The following is a 20,861-nucleotide window of genomic DNA, read 5'->3' as shown; positions in this document are numbered from 1 at the left end:
TTATCTCTATCTATAATGATCTTGGCCCAGTAGTTACAGTGGAAAATATTTTGTAAAAATTTAAAAAAAATTTACAAAATTTATGAAAATTGTAAAAAATTGACTATAAAGGGCAATAACTCCTTAAGGGGTCAATTGACAATTTTGGTCATGTTGACTTATTTGTAGATCTTACTTTGCTGTACATTATTGCTGTTTACAGTTTATCTCTATCTATAATAATATTCAAGATAATAACCAAAAGCTGCAAAATTTTCTTAAAATTACCAAATTCAGGGGCAGCAACCCAACAATGTGTTGCCTCATTGGTCTGAAAATTTCAGGGCAGACAGATCTTGACCTGATAAACAATTTTAGCCCATGTCACATTTGCTCTAAATGCTTTGGTTTCAAAGATATAGGCCAAAATCTACATTTTACCCCTATGTTCTATTTTTAGCCATGGCGGCCATCTTGGTTGGTTGACCGGGTCACCAGACACATTTTTTAAACTAGATACCCCAATGATGATTGTGGCCAAGTTTGGTTAAATTTGGCCGATTAGTTTCAGAGGATAAGATTTTTGTAAAAGTTAACGGACGACGACGGACGCCAAGTGATGAGAAAAGCTCACTTAACCCTTTGGGCTAGGTGAGCTAAAACTGCTAATTAATTTGAAGTCACTGGACCATGTCCTAGGGGGCAGGGCCTCAAAATAGTTTTCAAACTGATATGTACTGATAGAAATGCAACTTTATATTAAATATCAATGATCCATCACAAGTAGTTGTTGACGTCGGAGCTGGAGCCGGAAATGCAAACCCTACGTCTCACTTTCAGCGACTTTCGTCGCAGGCAAGACAAAATACCACACACACACCCTGTTTTTGTTAGGTTTCTCATGTTGCTCAGTCTTTAGTTTTCTATGTAATATTTTGTGGTCTTGTTTGCCTTTCTCTATATTGACACAGTGTTGCCACAATTTGTATTGCCCTTTGGTATTTTTCAATTCCTTCAACAGAAGAATACATGCAGAGTCAATGTCAACAAAATTATATAATACAAAAATTAAATACCTTCCCTCCCTTAAATTTGTCAGAAGTCAGTATCTGAGAACCAGAAAATCTATTTTACATGGCCTAAGCTACTGTTACTTACTGGTATGGTTCTTTATGACAATACTGGAAGCTCCATGAAGATCAGCATGCACATATAAATCACCTATGGATATAAATGTACCATTATAACATACATACTCCAATAAAGATTGTCTTGATCATCCAAAAACCAAACATTATACAATACATTGTATTACAAAGATTGTCTTGGTCCTCCAATTGTCTCTTAAACCTAATAAAGTATATAACACTGTCTTGGAAGTAAAATTTAGTTTTAAGGTTTAAAGGAATAAAATGTAGATAAAAATATTGCATTTAGTGCATCCATCTATTAACATCATTGCAGAGTAATAATATTTGAGAAATAACCTTAACCATAGTCATTGAATCCTGAAATGTGCATCAGGGATACCTTTTTTTGTTGGAAGTCAACTTTTATCCTACAGATCCATCCATACAGTAAGTTTCATTGTTGGTCATAAGAGTCTGACAAGTGAATTTAGCAGGGTGTAGCTTGATACAGCTTTGAATTTGGATCAAAATATTTGACACATAATAGGTTTCTAACATTGAATGAATGTGGTCTAAGAACTTAAAAATTTGAAATTGGACATATACCAATTATGTCCAAAATCTAAATACATGGTTAGATTCAGCATATCAAAGAACCCCAAGCATTATATTTTTGATGAAATCAAACAAAAAGTTTAATTTTGGACCCCGATTTGAACCAACTTGAAAACAGGGCCAAAAATCAAAAATCTAAATACATGTTTAGATTCAGCATATCAAAGAAACCAAAAGAATTTAATTTTTGATAAAATCAAGTAAGTTTAATTTTGGACCCTTTGGACCTTAATGCAGACCAATTTAAAAACCAGGCCCAAAATAAAAAATCTAAATGTAAGGTTATATTCAGCATATCAAAGAACCCCAAGAATTCAATTTTTGGATGAAATCAAACAAATTTTAATTTTTGACATCAATGTGGACCAATTTAAAATGGGGCACAAAATCCAAAAATCTATACATGTTTAGATTTAGCATAAATAAAGAACCTCAAAAATTCAAGACTTTCAAGAAATAAGCAGTTAATACAAAGTATTAGAAAAGTATTGTTTTTGGCCCCTAATTCCTGAACAGTTATGGCCATAACCCCAAAATCAATCCCAACCTTCCTTTTTTGGTATGGATCCTTGTGGTAAAATTTCATAGAGATTCATAGACTTATACTCAAGTTATTGACCAGAAACCAGAAAAATCCTTGTATTGTGGCCCTTTATTCCTAAATGGTTTTGGCCATAACTCCATGATTGAATGTCTCTAACTTAAATCTGTTTTTTGACATTGAAGTTTACAGCTGGAGAAAAATGAAATATAGGTCATGCGATTTTCATCTTATATCACATGATCTGTCTCTCACACACAAAATTGTAGCTTTCCATAAAATATCTATATATAATAAAACATAGTAAAACTAGAGTGTTTTCAAATACCTTGCTTAAGATATTTCTTCACTATCATTTCATTCTGTTGCTGGTCACGACCTCCAACGCACAAGAAGTTTTCAGATGTAATAAACCATAAAAACTTCTCAAACCTAAGAAATAAATAAGTTGTGTCAATATGCATATTATTTTGCTACAAACATCTTGGGAAAAGCTTCTATCTGGACTCAGTTTAATTCTTGGTTACTGGTTAAACTGTGGGTAAATACCATCACTAATGATTAAAGTTTAAAAAAAACTCATGTGGTTTAAGTTATACATTTAAAGTGATTTTTAGCCACTGTTCAAATACCTTTTGGCCTCAGATAAAATTTAACCAAGGAATAGGATAATCTACTTGAGAGGTGATCTAAGCGCTCACAGATACTGCCGCCTGCAGCAACTGAGAGATCACGATTTTGTTTAGTGGTCCAAAACATTCCATTAAAATTTCAATTGATTTCAAAAACAGTTCTCTATTTATCATCTGGATACCGATAGACCCTCTCAGAAGCCTGCTCATCTGTGAAAATTTGTCATCATAAAAAAAAATAGTAAAAAAAAAATTAACCATTTTTTCAAATGAAAGTGTGTAACTTTTTGTAAGAGTTTGGATTTAAATAAATAATCAACAAATGATGCGCAAGCGTAGTTGTTGTTTATAAATGACAAGACTTTTAGACAACAAGATAAACCAAATCGAACTTACCAATATGTCTTCCTTGTTTTGTTGATAGTTGCTGCCATGGCAACCTCTTTCAAGGTCTCCTTTGTTTTCCTCTCTGCTGATTTTAATGCCTGTTAAAATAAAGTTAAACATCTGCAAAATTCTGCTCTTTTAATAGTTAGTACAAACAGTATATAGTCTTCTCAGAATTTACCTTTTTGATGAATCACATCTTATTAGCATAGGAAAAAAATATACCTTTAAATGGATACATGGCATCCGTTAATTGTTTTCAAATAATTATTTCCCCATTACAACATAGTTGTTAGTTTGGTACATTTCAGAATTAGTACTGATACAACAACTTATATGTTTTTGCAAAACCAAACAGATGTCCTGCTTCAGCATTAGTTTTATCAAATCAGAGGTTAAACTAGCTGTGAATCCGTAGCTCATAGGTCCTTATGATATTTTTTGACCATTTGCAGACCATAGAGCTACGGATATTTCCTATTTCAAAACGTTCAGAATTGTGACCCAGGTTCAGGTCGCACATATTTCCCAAATTTTTAATATGTATCACCCGTGCAATCTGTAGCTCTATGGTCCGCAAATTGTCAAAAAATATCATAAGGACCTATCAGCTACAGTTCTGAAGCTAATGTAAAACTTGATAAATTGATTTACTGTGACTTGACTGTAAGTGTTGCTCTCCACTTTTGCAATTTATTAAAAATTCTGACCAAATAGCAATTTGTTTTATCAAACCAAACTGTTCAACTGGTCAGAAATTTTAACTTACTGCTGTAGAAAACCAGAGTCAAAGTCATGAAGATGCAAGGTGATAAAATAAAGCATACTTAAAATCCTTTTAGTCTTAAACTGCACTTCATTGATATTATCAAAATACTACTACTAACTGCAATAGGTGGAGAGCAACAGCTTCAGTCAAGTCACAGTAAAATAAGAAGACAGTCAAACTGAGTATACAACAATAAATCCTCACAGACAGAAATAAAGATATCAATAAAAGGAGATGTAGGGTATACTTCAATGAGACAGCAACCCGATGACACTAATAACAAAATAATCTGTAGACCCAAAAATGTTTATCAAGACAAACCTTTATCAAAGGATAAGTTCTGGGGGAACTTCTCCAATAACATGTATGGTAATATACAGTTTAATTTTTTTTCCTTCATAAACCTACCATGCCAGAGGCCTCAATGGTCTTCTGTTCTTTTTTAGCTGCTAACTTCTTCATATCAAAAAACCTGAATAAGAGTAATTTTAATAGTAAACAACACATTGACATACCAATTTAAATTATTAAATCAAGATTCTGTATGCATTGCACTGCTTTTAACTATTCATGAAACAATCATAATGTCATTCAATAAGATTTTAAAATATTTTATAATAAAATGCTTCGCTGGGGCGCAGCTTGATACGACCGCAGAGGTCGAACCCTGAACAGTTGGGGCAAGTATGGACACAACATTCAAGCTTGATACAGCCCTGAATTTGGATTGTTATTAAATATTTGACACAGCATAGGTTTCTGACACAGAAAGAATGTGGTCTAAGTACTTGAATTTTTTTAATTTACCTATTATGGTCCAATGTCCAAAATCAAAATACATGGTTAGATTCAGCATATCAAAGAACCCCATATATTCAATTTTTGTTGAAATCAAACAAAGTTTAATTTTGGACCCCAACTTGGACAAACTTGAAAACTGGGCCCATAATCAAAAATCTAAACACATGTTTAGATTCAGCATATCAAAGAACCCCAAGAATTCAATTTTTGCTAAAATCAAACTAAGTTTAATTTTGGACCCTTTGGACCTTAATGTAGACCAATTTAAAAAACGGGACTTAAAATTAAAAATCTAAATACATGGTTAGATTTGGAATATCAAAGAACCCCAATAATTCAATTTTTGATGAAATCAAACAAAGTTTAATTTTGGACCCTTTTGACCTCAATATGAACCAATTTGATAGCGGGGCCCACAAATAAAAAATCTAAATTCATGGTTAGATTCAGCATATCAAAGAACCCCATATATTCAATTTTTGTTGAAATCAAAAAAAGTTTAATTTTGGACCCCAACTTGGACCAACTTGAAAACTGGGCCCATAATCAAAAATCTAAACACATGTTTAGATTCAGCATATCAAAGAACCCCAAGAATTCAATTTTTGTTAAAATCAAACTAAGTTTAATTTTGGACCCTTTGGACCTCAATGAAGACCAATTTAAATAAAATGCTTCGCTGGGGCGCAGCTTGATACGACCGCAGAGGTCGAACCCTGAACAGTTGGGGCAAGTATGGACACAAAATTCAAGCTTGATACAGCTATGACTTTGGATTGTCATTAAATATTTGACACAGCATAGGTTTCTGACACAGGATGAATGTGGTGTAAGAACTGGAAAAAATTTAATTTACCTATTATGGTGGAATATCCATAAACTAAATTGTTTGTTAATTTCAATATATCAAAGAATATGTAGAATTCAATGTTTGATGTAATGTAATAAAGTTGAAATTTGGACCGTTTTTGTTCAATGTGGACCAATTTGGTAACATGTATAAATAATCAAAAATCTAAATACATGGGAGCCCATTTAAATACATCATAAAGGTATTAAAATAGAAAGTGACATCATAGTCATGGCTAAAAATAAACAAAAATCCTTAATCAGCAACATTTAAAGTAATATCTAAAAATAAAATTCCTTTGTAACCATAAAAGCCCATTTAAATACATCATAAAGATATTAAAATAGAAAATGACATCATAGTCATGGCTAAACATAGCAAAAAACCCTTAATCAGCATCATTTAACAGTAATATCTAATAAAATGCTTCGCTGGGCGCAGCTTGATACGACCGCAGAGGTCGAACCCTGAACAGTTGGGGCAAGTATGGACACAAAATTCAAGCTTGATACAGCTCTGAATTTGGATTGTGATTAAATATTTGACACAGCATAGGTTTCTGACACAGAAAGAATGTGGTCTAAGAACTTCAATTTTTTTAATTTACCTATTATGGTCCAATGTCCAAAATCAAAATACATGGTTAGATTCAGCATATCAAAGAACCCCATATATTCAATTTTTGTTGAAATCAAACAAAGTTTAATTTTGGACCCCAACTTGGACAAACTTGAAAACTGGTCCCATAATCAAAAATCTAAACACGTTTAGATTCAGCATATCAAAGTACCCCAAGAATTCAATTTTTGTTAAAATCAAACTAAGTTTAATTTTGGACCCTTTGGACCTTAATGTAGACCAATTTAAAAAACGGGACCCAAAATTAAAAATCTAAAAACACGGTTAGATTTGGCATATCAAAGAACCCCAATAATTCAATTTTTGATGAAATCAAACAAAGTTTAATTTTGGACCCTTTTGACCACAATATGAACCAATTTGATAACGGGCCTACAAAATAAAAAATCTAAATACATGGTAAGATTCAGCATATCAAAGAACCCCATATATTCAATTTTTGTTGAAATCAAACAAAGTTTAATTTTGGACCAACTTGAAAACTGGGCCAAAAATCTAAAATCTAAATACATGTTTAGATTCAGCATATCAAAGAACCCCATATATTCAATTTTTGTTGAAATCAAACAAAGTTTAATTTTGGAACCCAACTTGGACCAACTTGAAAACTGGTCCCATAATCAAAAATCTAAACACATGTTTAGATTCAGCATATCAAAGAACCCCATAAATTCAATTTTTGTTAAAATCAAACTAAGTTTAATTTTGGACCCTTTGGACCTTAATGTAGACCAATTTAAAAAATGGGACCCAAAATTAAAAATCTAAATACACGGTTAGATTTGGCATATCAAAGAACCCCAATAATTAAATTTTTGATGAAATCAAACAAAGTTTAATTTTGGACCCATTTGACCTCAATATGAACCAATTTGATAGCGGGCCCACAAATAAAAAATCTAAATACATGGTAAGATTCAGCATATCAAAGAACCCCATATATTCAATTTTTGTTGAAATCAAACAAAGTTTAATTTTGGACCCCAATTTGGACCAACTTGAAAACTGGGCCAAAAATCTAAAATCTAAATACATGTTTAGATTCAGCATATCAAAGAACCCCATATATTCAATTTTTGTTGAAATCAAACAAAGTTTAATTTTGGACCCCAACTTGGACCAACTTGAAAACTGGGCCCATAATCAAAATTCTTAACACATGTTTAGATTCAGCATATCAAAGAACCCCAAGAATTCAATTTCTGTTAAAATCAAACTAAGTTTAATTTTGGACCCTTTGGACCTTAATGTAGATTAATTTAAAAACGGGACCCAAAATTAAAAATCTAAATACACGGTTAGATTTGGCATATCAAAGAACCCCAATAATTCAATTTTTGATGAAATCAAACAAAGTTTAATTTTTGGACCCTTTTGACCTCAATATGAACCAATTTGATAGCAGGTCCACAAATAAAAAATCAAAATACATGGTTAGATTCAGCATATCAAAGAACCCAGAGAATTCAATTTTTGATGAAATCAAACAAAGTTTAATTTTGGACCCTTTTGACCTCAATGTGGACAAAGTTGATAACGGGGCCCAAAAATCAAAAATCTAAATACATGGTTAGATTCAGCATATCAAAGAACCCCATATATTCAATTTTTGTTGAAATCAAACAAAGTTTAAATTTGGACCCCAATTTGGACCAACTTGAAAACTGGGCCAAGAATCTAAAATCTAAATACATGTTTAGATTCAGCATATCAAAGAACCCCATATATTCAATTTTTGATGAAATCAAACAAAGTTTAATTTTGGACCCTTTTGACCTCAATGTGGACAAAGTTGATAACGGGGCCCAAAAATCAAAAATCTAAATACATGGTTAGATTCAGCATATCAAAGAACCCCATATATTCAATTTTTGTTGAAATCAAACAAAGTTTAATTTTGGACCCCGATTTGGACCAACTTGAAAACTGGGCCCATAATCAAAAATCTAAATACATGTTTAGATTCAGCATATCAAAGAACCCTAAAAATTCAATTTTTGTTAAAATCAAACTAAGTTTAATTTTGGACCCTTTTGACCTTAATGTAGACCAATTTGAAAACGGAACCAAAAATTAAGAATCTAAATACACGGTTAGATTCGGCATATCAAAGAACTCCAATAATTCAATTTTATATGAAATCAAACAAAGTTAAATTTTGGACCCTTTGGACCTCAATGTGGACCAATTTAAAAACGGGGCCCAAAATCAAAAAACTAAATACACGGTTAGATTCAGCATATTAAAGAACCCCAAGAATTCAAGAATAAAACCCCATTGAAATTGATCAAGAAATAAGCAATTTATACGAAGTATCTTCTTTTGCACAATACTGTGCAATTGAATATTTCTTGCTATTGTGCAATACTGTACAATTGACAATTTCTTGCTATTGCGCAATATTGTGCTATTGGATATTTCTTGCTATTGCGCAATACTGTGCAATTGAAGATTTCTTGCTATTGCGCAATACTGTGCAATTGAAGATTTCTTGCAATTGTGCAATACTGTGCAATTGAAAATTTCTTGCTATTGCACAATACTTATTATATAATAATTTACACATCCTGTTTGGTGTGTATCTCCTACCATATCATTATTATTTGCTTTTAAATATTAATCAGAAATAACCAACTTAAAATGGAAAATTTTAAAAGAAAAAAAAAAAGGAAAAAAAGAAAAAAAAAGAAAACCCCCCCCCACCCAAATTTTTTGAACCCCCTTATGATTCATCACCCCCAAACTCAATCCCAGCCTTCCCTTTGTGGTATGGTACCTTGCAGTACAATTTCAGAGAGATCCATACACTTGAACACAAGTTATTGTCTGGAAACTAGAAAAATGCTTATTTTTGGCCCCTTTTTGGCCCCCAATTCCTAAACGTTTCAGGCAATTACCCCCAAACTCAATTCCAGCTTTCCCTTTGTGATATGGAACCTTGTAGTACAATTTCAGAAACATCCAAACACTTACACACAAGTTATTGTCATGAAACTAGAAAAATGCTTGTTTTTTCCCCCTTTTTTGGCCCCTAATTCCTAAAATTTTGAGGCAATTATCCCCAAAATCAATTACAGCCTTCCCTTTGTGATATGGAACCTTGTGGTACAATGTCAGAGAGATCCATACACTTACACACAAGTTATTGTCTGGAAGTTACAAAAATGCTTATTTTTGGCCCCTTTTTGGCCCCTAATTCCTTAACTGTTGGTACCATAACCCCCAAAATCAATCCCAACCTTCCTTTCGTGGTATTGAACCTTATGGTAAAATTTCATGGAGATCCATTCACTTAAACTAAAGTTAGAGTGCGAAAACCAATGTGTCTTCGGACGACGCCGGACGACGCCAGACGACGACGACGACGACGACGACAACGACGACGACGACGACGACGACGCCAACGTCATACCAATATACGACCAAAAAATTTTCAATTTTTGCGGTCGTATAAAAATGGAAATTACATCATAAAGGTATTAAAATAGAAAATGACATCATAGTCATGGCTAAAAATAAACAAAATCCTTAATCAGCATCAGCAACATTTTATAGTAATATCTAAAAATAAAATTCCTTTGTAACCATAAAAGCCCATTTAAATACATCATAACAGATATTAAAATAGAAAATGACATCATAGTCATGGCTAAACATAGCAAAAACCTTAATCAGCATCATTTAACAGTAATATCTAAAAATAAAAATTTCTTTGCAACCATAAAAGTAAAATAGAAAATGACATCATAATCATAGCTAAAAATAAACAAAATTTTTTTTTATTGGCAAATTTTAAATGGAGTTTATTATACTAAAACAATAAATTTGCAACCATAAACATGATAAAACCCCATTTAAACACATCATAAAAGTATTAAATAATTCAACTACATCATAAGGCTATAAAAATAGAAAATGACTTCATAGTCAAGGCTAAAGGTAAACAAAAAACCTTCATCAGCAAAATTTTATATTGGCAAATTTCCAATGAAGTTTATTACACTAAAATTGTTGGCAAATTTCCAATGCATTTATTAACAATAAAGTTATTGGCAAATTTCCAATTTACATAATTTAAAAGCAGTGTAGATGAGATATTTAAATGAGTTTGAATTACCAACCTTACACTGCTTTTAAATAATGTTCTTTACTCAATTATTTGTCTATTAAAATGGAAACCCTTGTTTTTTAACCTTTTTTCCCCTTATTCCTTAAACATTAGAGCCATAACCACCCCCCCCCCCCCCCCCCCCCCAAAGCCAATTATTACTTTCCAATGTAACCTAAATTTCCAATATACATAATTTTAAATTTCAATTCCTCATGATATATAACCGTATCATTATTATTTTCTTTCATATATAAATCTGAAACAACCATCTTTAAATGGAAAATTTTAAAGAAAAAAAGAGGAAAAAAAAAAATCCTACCTCCCACACATTTTTTCAACCCCCTTTTGATTCATCATCCCCCACCTCAATCACAACCTTCAATTTGTGGTATGGTACATTGCAATACAATTTCACAGAGATCCATACACTTGAACACAAGTTTTTGTTGCAAACTAAAAAAATCCTTATTTTTGACCAATATTTGGCCCCTTATTCATAAATGTTTGAGCAATTAACCCCAAAACTCAATTCCTACTTTCTCTTCGTGATAAAAAATAACTAACTTAAAATGTAAATTTTAAACAAAAAAAAAAGGAAAAAAAAAAATTACCCCTTTTTTGACCCCCGCCCCCCTTATGATTCATCACCCCCACCCCCCCTTTCCCCCCAAACCAAGCTCAATAACAGCCTTGCCTTTGTGGTATGGTACCTTGTAATACAATTTTAGAGAGATCCATACACTTGAACACAAGTTATTGTCTAGAAACTAAAAAATGCTTATTTTAAACCCCTTTTTAGGCCCCTTATTACTAAACGTTTTGAGCAATTACCACAACACTCAATTCCAGCTTTCCCTTTGTGAAATGGAACCTTGTAGTAAAATTTCAGAAAGATCCATACACTTACACACAAGTTATTGTCATGAAACTAGAAAAATGCTTGTTTTTTGCCCCCTTTTGGCCCCTTATTCCTAAAATTTTGAGGCAATTAACCCCAAAATCAATCCCAGCATTGACCCTTTGTGATATGGAATCTTGTGGTACAATGTCAAAGAGATCCATATGCTAACACACAAGTTATGTCTGGAAGTTACAAAAATGCTTATTTTCGGCCCCTTTTTGGCCCCTAATTCCTTAACTGTTGGTACCATAACCCCCAAAATCAATCCCCACCTTCCTATTGTGGTATTGAACCTTATGGTAAAATTTCATAGAGATCCATTCACTTAAACTAAAGTTAGAGTGCGAAAACCATTGTGTATTCGGACAGCGACGCCGGACAACGACGACGACGCCATTGTCATACCAATATACGACCTCAAAATTTTTTTGCGGTCGTATAAAAACGGGACTTAAAATTAAAAATCTAAATACACTGTTAGATTTGGCATATCAAAGAACCCCAATAATTCAATTTTTGATGAAATCAAACAAAGTTTAATTTTGGACCCTTTTGACCTCAATATGAACAAATTTGATAGCGGGGCCTACAAATAAAAAATCTAAATACATGGTTAGATTCAGCATATCAAAGAACCTCATATATTCAATTTTTGTTGAAATCAAACAAAGTTTAATTTTGGACCCAAATTTGGACCAATTTGAAAACTGGGCCCATAATCAAAAATCTAAATACATGTTTAGATTCAGCATATCAAAGAACCCCATATATTCAATTTTTGTTGAAATCAAACAAAGTTTAAATACTGGACCCTATCTTGGACCAACTTGAAAACTGGGCCCATAATCAAAAATCTAAACACATGTTTAGATTCAGCATATCAAAGAACCCCAAGAATTCAATTTTTGTTAAAATAAAACTAAGTTTAATTTTGGACCCTTTGGACCTTAATGTAGACCAATTTAAAAAACAGGACCCAAAATTAAAAATCTAAATACACGGTTAGATTTGGAATATCAAAGAGCCCCAATAATTCAATTTTAGATGAAATCAAACAAAGTTTAATTTTGGACCCTTTTGACCTCAATATGAACCAATTTGATAACGGGGTCCACAAATAAAAAATCTAAATACATGGTTAGATTCAGCATATCAAAGAACCCCATATATTCAATTTTTGTTGAAATCAAACAAAGTTTAATTTTGGACCCCAATTTGGACCAACTTGAAAACTGGGCCAAAAAAATCAAAAATCTAAATACATGTTTAGATTCAGCATATCAAAGAACCTCATATATTCAATTTTTTTTTTTTTTTTTTTTTTTTTATCTTTTATTTGTTTTTCAATAGTCAAGATTTAATATACATGTACCCCTACACTACCACCTGACAAGGGTATCAAGGGGTTACATATAAAAAATAATTCAGTATACAATATATATCACTGACAAGTTGATTTTTATAATTATACATGTAGTATTTAAGGTTACATATAAATTTTATTTGATTATATTCTCTCGCTCTCTGACTTTCTCACATACAATACAAATACTCTTCACTCATTTGCTTTGCTACAATATGTACATGATGTATCTTGACTTACATTTTAAAAACAAAATATTTTAAAGAAAAAAAAAAACAAAAAAAAACTCAAGGCTAAATATTTGCTCATGATATATAGATATTTTATTCTCTCACTTATATGAAACAATAATTAATTAAATATTACATGTAAAGGAGACCAAAATTTTTCACACACTTGGACTCTATTATTTTTCTTTGCAATATAATATTCAAGAAATTGGTATTTCTTTATTCTATTCTTTAACCCAACCATATTTGGTTTTGTTTCATTTAATTTACATTTGTATATATAGTTTTTTGTAATTATGACTAACAGATTCAGTAATAAGCTTTCATGTTTGCAACCAAGAAACACATTCTCTTTGTTAAGAACAAAGTTTACAAAAAAAAGTTTTACTGCATTTGAAAAAGACTGCCACAATTGAAAAGTTATTGGGCATTCAAAAAAAAGGTGTTCAATGGTTTCTTCACCAAGTTTACAAAAAGTACACATCTTGGTGTCTTTTAATTTAATTTTGTATAAAAAGGTATTAGTTGCTATGATTCTATGCAAAAATTTGTATTGAAAAGTTCTTAAATAAACATCTCTACATGATTTTTTGGTTATCCTGAAATATTCTGACCATTCTGTTGTATCAATAATCAACAGTTCTTCCCATTTCGAAAACTTGACTGTTGGTAGTTCAATAACTTTATTTACTAAATTTTTATATACAAATTTGGCTTTCACATTACCTATAATTCTCTTTAAAAAAATATCACCATTATCAGGCTTATCCAAATCTTGCTTTAAACAGTTCTCTTTAAGGTATTTTTTCATAGTCTGAGGGATTCTTGAAATCAGACCATGATATTTGATAAAATTGTTGATTTTTACTCTTTCTTGAAATTGCTCAAATTTATAAAAATTCATATTTTCTTTATTAATTAGGTCACTTACTGACTGCACACCTCCTTGTTTCCATTGAATATAATATGGGAAATCATCCAAAGAGGAAAAGTTCAAAATATCTAATGATAAAATGTCACTGACAGAATTCTCAGTATTAGGTTTTGCGATAGAAAAGCATAGTAAAACATCCTTCCAGAAAGGATTTTTACATTTTTTAGAAATCTCAATCAGCTTTTCTTTCTGTAGATGTAAAACCCTTTCACCCCCATACTGTATAAGGTCTGCCAGTAACAACTGCTGCCAGCCACCAACTGGGTTTGACATCAGTCTTTTTATCCAACTAATTTTTAAATAGATATTAAAGGAATGAAGATGTACCATATTAAGTCCACCTTGTGAAATATCACCAATAAGTGTGTTACGCTTAATTCTGTCTGGTTTTCCACTCCATATAAAATTATAAAATAATGAAGTGAGCTCTGTTAACCTGGATTGTGATAGGTTTGGCAATGCAGTCATTAAGTGTACCAATTTCGAAAGAGCAAGTGATTTAACTACTGTAATTTTCCCCAATAATGTTAGTTTACGATGTTGCCAGCTCTTCAGGATTGCAGAGACTTCTTTAATCTTCTTGGCAAAATTAATTTCTGTGATACAGTTTAAATCTAAAGAAAATTCAATCCCCAAAAGTTTAAAATTTGAATGTGACCAATGAAGTTTTAAGTCAGGACAAAGAATCATATCTGAATACTTTTTGTTTCCAACCCATAGTGCTTTTGTCTTTGAAGCATTTATTTTTAAACCTGAAATTTTATAAAAAGATTCAAAACATGAAAGTGTTACCCTCAACGATATTTCCCTTCCATCTAACATAAGGAATGTGTCATCTGCATACTGGCTTAAAAGTGATTCATTATCATTTACAGTTATTCCCCTTATTTCAGGATTATCTTTTAATTTTAAAGATAGTAATTCAACACCAATTATAAATAAATAGGGTGAAAGAGGATCTCCTTGTCTGCAGCCTCTTTCCAATTGAAAAAACTTTGAAGTATGTCCATTATTTATAACACAACTTGATGCCCCTGAGTATAAAGTTTCAAACCATTTACAAACTGAAGGCCCAAAATTAAAACTTTTTAAAGAATTTTTTAAAAATAACCATTCTAAGGAATCAAAGGCCTTTTCAAAATCAACAAGTAATAAAAGACCTGTCTTATTATTTTCTTCAAGATAGTGCATTAAATCATATAAAAGGCGTGTGTTCTCACCCATAATTCTATCTTTGATGAAACCTTTTTGTGTATCACTTATGACAAATGGTAAAACTGGTTTAAGTCTATTAGCTATAACAGCAGAAGCTATTTTCATATCAGTATTCAAAAGACTAATAGGACGCCAGTTACTTATATACTGTCTGTCTTTCCCCTCCTTAGGAATGCATGTAATTACACTTTGATACTGAAAATCAGAAAATTTTCCAACCTCGTATCCAAAATGAAGAGACCGAAAGATGAAAGGACCAATATCTTTCCAAAAAAATTTATAAAAGTCTACTGTGTACCCATCAGAACCTGGACTTTTACCATTTGTCATAAATTTTAACGAATCAGCACACTCTTTAAAAGTTAAATTTCCCTCACAAAAATCTCTTTGTTCTTCTGTGAGCTTAATGTTATGATTAAAAAATGATGAATCATCACAATCTAATTTTTTGCTTGAGTATAAATTTCTATAAAAATTTTGTTGTTCCGTTAGAATTTTTGATTGCTCTGATATATGTTGACCTTTATCATCTATTAGTTCTGTTATTGTTTTCTTTATAAAATTTTTCTTTTCTAATTTACAAAAATAATTTGAACATTTTTCACCATTCTCATGCCAGTTAGAGCGGGATCTAAGCAGCAAACCTTCAACCTTCTTTTGTCGACAATTTTCTAGTTCAAGTTTTTTATCAAGTAAAGATTTTTGAACCTCCTCATTTGGAGAATGGTTCATAATAGTTTCTAAATGTAAAATATTATTTTCAAGTTTGAGGGTGAAATTTTTTTCCTCCTTGGATTTATTTATGTTGTAATTTATGGACAAAGATCTAATCTTCATTTTCAATATTTCAAAAAATGTTTGATCATTACATGACAAATCAACAGAAAGAAGATCTTCCATATCACCTGACAGATAGTATTCCAAAATAGTATCCTTAATGCATAATTTAACCTTTTGTATATAATCTGCATCTCTGAGTAATTGAGAGTTAAATTTCCAGTAACTTTTGCCCCGTTTCTCTAAACAAGCTGAGAAGGTGAAAATAATTGCTGAGTGGTCAGTTCTATAGCCTGGTATAATTTTAGTATTTTTCATTAGTGAAAAAAGGTCTTCTGAAATTAAAAAATAATCTAAACGACTTTGTTTTATAGGTGAGGACTGACGCCAAGTATATTTCCTATCTTCTGGATAGCATGTACGCCAAGGATCAAGTAGTTCAAAAACATCAATGATTTCATCAAGTTTTTTACGGGAGTTAGGGTTTCTATTATGTTTGATATTATATGTATCCATAAATTTATCTAAAACAACATTCCAGTCACCACATAATAAAACACTTGTGTTTTTAAATGATAAAATGTTCTGCATTATTATATCAAAGAATGCAGGTTCATCTGTATTATAACCATACAAACAGGCAAAACTCATTCTTTGTGAAAAAATTGATACATCTAAAACAATGTAACGACCATTATCATCAGTAACAGAATTATGCACAACAAAATCCAGACCCTTTTTAAACATAACAGAGACACCTGCACTTTTACTGTCTTTATGACTGAAAAAACATGTGCTTCCCCATTCATCCTCCCAGTTTTTTTCAATGTCTTTTTTACTATGAGTTTCCTGGAAACACACTATCGAAGTATTTTTACTCTTAGCCCAATCAAATACATCTGCCCTCTTTTTGGAATTTGAGAAAAGTCCCCTCACATTCATTGATAATATCATTACATTATTATCCATGATTATAGATGAAGGGATGTTTTATAAACCATATAAGTAAGTTCATAAGTACAAATATACAATTGTAACAAATTTGACATACACAAACATACACACATACAAACATAAGATGTCGCTTATTATTTTCTTCATTCAACATTGAATGTATTAATTAATTTACAGTATGGCATGTAACAATTATACATAAATCTATCAAAGGAATAGATGTTTAAAAGGGAGATAAAATTGAATATTTATATCATTATTAATGTTAGAGTTATTTCCCCTTTACTGTATAGTGACAGTATAATTTATTTTAAACAAATTTATCAAGATGAATATCTCTTATATTCTTAACTATTTATATAGGAATATGTAATTCACGACTGATATAAAACACTTTTTACTTCAGCAATTATCTTTTACATTTATATCTATCTATTGAAATTAATAATAAAATGCTTCGCTGGGGCGCAGCTTGATACGACCGCAGAGGTCGAACCCTGAACAGTTGGGGCAAGTATGGACACAACATTCAAGCTTGATACAGCTCTGAATTTGGATTGTTATTAAATATTTGACACAGCATAGGTTTCTGACACAGAAAGAATGTGGTCTAAGAACTTGAATTTTTTTAATTTACCTATTATGGTCCAATGTCCAAAATCAAAATACATGGTTAGATTCAGCATATCAAAGAACCCCATATATTCAATTTTTGTTAAAATCAAACAAAGTTTAATTTTGGACCCCAACTTGGACAAACTTGAAAACTGGGCCCATAATCAAAAATCTAAACACATGTTTAGATTCAGCATATCAAAGAACCCCAAGAATTCAATTTTTGCTAAAATCAAACTAAGTTTAATTTTGGACCCTTTGGACCTTAATGTAGACCAATTTAAAAAACGGGACTTAAAATTAAAAATCTAAATACACGGTTAGATTTGGAATATCAAAGAACCCCGATAATTCAATTTTTGATGAAATCAAACAAAGTTTAATTTTGGACCCTTTTGACCTCAATATGAACCAATTTGATAGCTGGGCCCACAAATAAAAAATCTAAATTCATGGTTAGATTCAGCATATCAAAGAACCCCATATATTCAATTTTTGTTGAAATCAAAAAAAGTTTAATTTTGGACCCCAACTTAGACCAACTTGAAAACTGGGCCCATAATCAAAAATCTAAACACATGTTTAGATTCAGCATATCAAAGAACCCCAAGAATTCAATTTTTGTTAAAATCAAACTAAGTTTAATTTTGGACCCTTTGGACCTCAATGAAGACAAATTTAAAAAACGGAACCCAAATTAAAAATCTAAAAACACGGTTAGATTTGGCATATCAAAGAACCCCAATAATTCAATTTTCGATGAAATCAAACAAAGTTTAATTTTGGACCCTTTTGACCTCAATATGAACCAATTTGAAAGCGGGGCCTACAAATAAAAAATCTAAATACATGGTTAGATTCAGCATATCAAAGAACCTCATATATTCAATTTTTGTTGAAATCAAAAAAAGTTTAATTTTGGACCCCAATTTGGACCAACTTGAAAACTGGGCCCATAATCAAAAATCTAAATACATGTTTAGATTCAGCATATCAAAGAACCCCATATATTCAATTTTTGTTGAAATCAAACAAAGTTTAAATACTGGACCCTATCTTGGCTTAACTTGAAAACTGGGCCCATAATCAAAAATCTAAACACATGTTTAGATTCAGCAAATCAAAGAACCCCAAGAATTCAATTTTTTTCAAAATCAAACTAAGTTTAATTTTGGACCCTTTGGACCTCAATGTAGACCAATTTAAAAAACAGGACCCAAAATAAAAAACCTAAATACACGGTTAGATTTGGAATATCAAAGAACCCCAATAATTCAATTTTAGATGAAATCAAACAAAGTTTAATTTTGGACCCTTTTGACCTCAATATGAACCAATTAGATAACGGGGTCCACAAATAAAAAATCTAAATACATGGTTAGATTCAGCATATCAAAGAACCCAATATATTCAATTTTTGTTGAAATCAAACAAAGTTTAATTTTGGACCCCAATTTGGACCAACTTGAAAACTGGGCCAAAAATCAAAAATCTAAATACATGTTTAGATTCAGCATATCAAAGAACCTCATATATTCAATTTTTGCTAAAATCAAACAAAGTTTAATTTTGGACCCTTTGGACATTAATGTAGACCAATTTGAAAACTGGACCCAAAATTAAAAATCTAAATACACTGTTAGATTCGGCATAACAAATAAATAAATGTGATCAAAGATTTTACAAATCTAATGCGCCATACTGTGCAATTAAAGATTACTTCTTGAAATTTTTCAATATTTGAAATTTGAAAAAAAAATAATATTTGAAGAATAATTCTTTTTAATTTCTGAAATCTGAAATGAGAAAAAATTGGCCCCCCACAATTTCTTTTTATCCCCCCCCCCTTTTCCCCAAAAAAAATTCTTTCCCTCAAGATATGGTCATAATCTCAATTCAAATTTCCAATGGAGTTGGCAACCATAATTACCCATTTAAATTTACCATAGTGCTAACTTAATCTATTTTATAATAGAATTAATAAAAATATAGTGTCAAATCTTTCATATGGATTTTTTTGTAAAAAAAAAAAGATGAAAACATTTGCAGATATTTTTACTGGTCTTCCTTTATAAATATGCATTTCTTTAAACATAATTTAAAAGCAGTGTAAGGGAAGTAACCAAAACGTTGTATTTGGATTACCTCCCTTACACTGTTTTAGATTATCTTTATTGTTCATTAACCATTACTTAATACATAATTTAAAAGCAGTGTAAGGGAGATAATTTCAATGATGTATTTGATTTATCTCCCTTACACTGCTTTAAATTATGTTTTGTACTAAAGTATTTGTCCATTAACCAGGACAACCTTGTTTTTCCCCCTTTTTTGCCCCTAATTCCTAAACGGTTTGAGCCATAACCCCCCAAAGCAAATCCTAACCATCCCTTTGTGGTATGGAAACTTGTAGTATAATTTCAGAGAGATCCATACACCGTTCCACAGTTATTGTCTGGAAACTAGAAAATGCTCATTTTTGGCCCCTTTTTGGCCCCTAATTCCTTAACTGTTGGTACCATAACCCCCAAAATCAATCCCAACCTTCCTTTTGTGGTATTTAACCTTATGGTCAAATTTCAAAAAGATCCATTCACTTAAACTAAAGTTAGAGTGCGAAAACCAATATGTATTCGGACGACGACGCCGGACGCCGGACGACGACGACGACGACGACGACGACGACGACGACGACGACGACGACGACGCCAACGTCATACCAATATACGACCACAAAATTTTTTTGCGGTCGTATAAAAAGCTGGACATTATTCAAAAATAAATTAAATGATGTAACTGACAAAACAAGATTGATTAAGTTCCCTCTTTCAATTTCTTTTTCATTTTTTCATCTACATTGTCAAACAGGTCAAATCTTATTCTGCTACTAGTTTCAGTTTTGGCATACACGTTACAGTTGTAAAACCATACATTTTCAAATTTTCCAGTGTTCTTAAGTCTTGCCATAAGTCCAATATTGCGTTGTGTTATATCATCATGAAATTTAAGTTCATTTTTCAAGGATCTTTTTTGTCGCATTATCCGTATTTTAGTGTCAGTGTTTCTAACCTTCACGATAACAGGCTTCTGGTAACCTTCTTTTCCAGGTATTCTGTGGATGGCTAGCACATCACTGGGCTCAATATTTACATTTAGGTCACTATTTACTAGTTCAACAAAGGCTTTTTTCAAGTTCTCACCCCTTTTTTCAGGAAAGTTTAGCATTCTTATGTTATGTTTACGACTGTATTGCTCATTGTAATTGGCTAACTTCATTGCATCAATAGATCTGTTATTAATGTCCCCAACCTTTTCCACTAAGTTATCAATAACTTTATCTTTTGCCCTGATTCTTTCCCTCAGATTCTCATTCTCTATCATCAATGTATCTAACTTATCATCAAGTTTTCCAGTTGCC

General features: G+C 31.5%; 1 protein-coding gene and 2 long non-coding RNA genes across 6 annotated transcripts in view; 1 reads left to right on the top strand and 2 right to left on the bottom strand.

The window, feature by feature from the left end:
* Window positions 1–20,861, bottom strand: part of LOC127698220 (ribosome quality control complex subunit NEMF-like) — an 82,845-nt gene that overhangs the window by 28,669 nt on the left and 33,315 nt on the right. The window contains exons 15-18 of the mRNA XM_052201573.1: window positions 4,462–4,525; window positions 3,294–3,382; window positions 2,594–2,697; window positions 1,138–1,200 (exon numbers count right to left, since the gene is read on the bottom strand). Of these exons, the coding sequence (XP_052057533.1) occupies window positions 1,138–1,200; window positions 2,594–2,697; window positions 3,294–3,382; window positions 4,462–4,525 (320 nt within the window). The remainder of the gene's footprint in view (window positions 1–1,137; window positions 1,201–2,593; window positions 2,698–3,293; window positions 3,383–4,461; window positions 4,526–20,861) is intronic.
* LOC127698247 (uncharacterized) overlaps window positions 5,435–20,861 on the top strand; it is a 32,707-nt gene continuing 17,280 nt past the window's right edge. For all 4 annotated transcript variants that reach the window (XR_007980765.1, XR_007980764.1, XR_007980766.1 and 1 more), the window contains exon 1: window positions 5,435–6,163. This is a non-coding gene — a long non-coding RNA (uncharacterized LOC127698247). The remainder of the gene's footprint in view (window positions 6,164–20,861) is intronic.
* On the bottom strand, window positions 6,121–20,396 carry LOC127698244 (uncharacterized). Its single transcript, XR_007980761.1, has 3 exons — window positions 18,630–20,396; window positions 17,466–18,105; window positions 6,121–6,311 (listed from the first exon to the last, which is right to left on the bottom strand). It is a non-coding gene; the product is annotated as an uncharacterized LOC127698244 (long non-coding RNA).

This window comes from Mytilus californianus, unplaced genomic scaffold, assembly GCF_021869535.1.
Source record: "Mytilus californianus isolate M0D057914Y unplaced genomic scaffold, xbMytCali1.0.p SCAF_4, whole genome shotgun sequence".
NCBI lineage: Eukaryota > Metazoa > Mollusca > Bivalvia > Mytilida > Mytilidae > Mytilus > Mytilus californianus.
The sequence above is the reverse complement of the archived record's forward strand: the minus strand, read 5'-3'. Positions and strand labels throughout refer to the sequence as shown.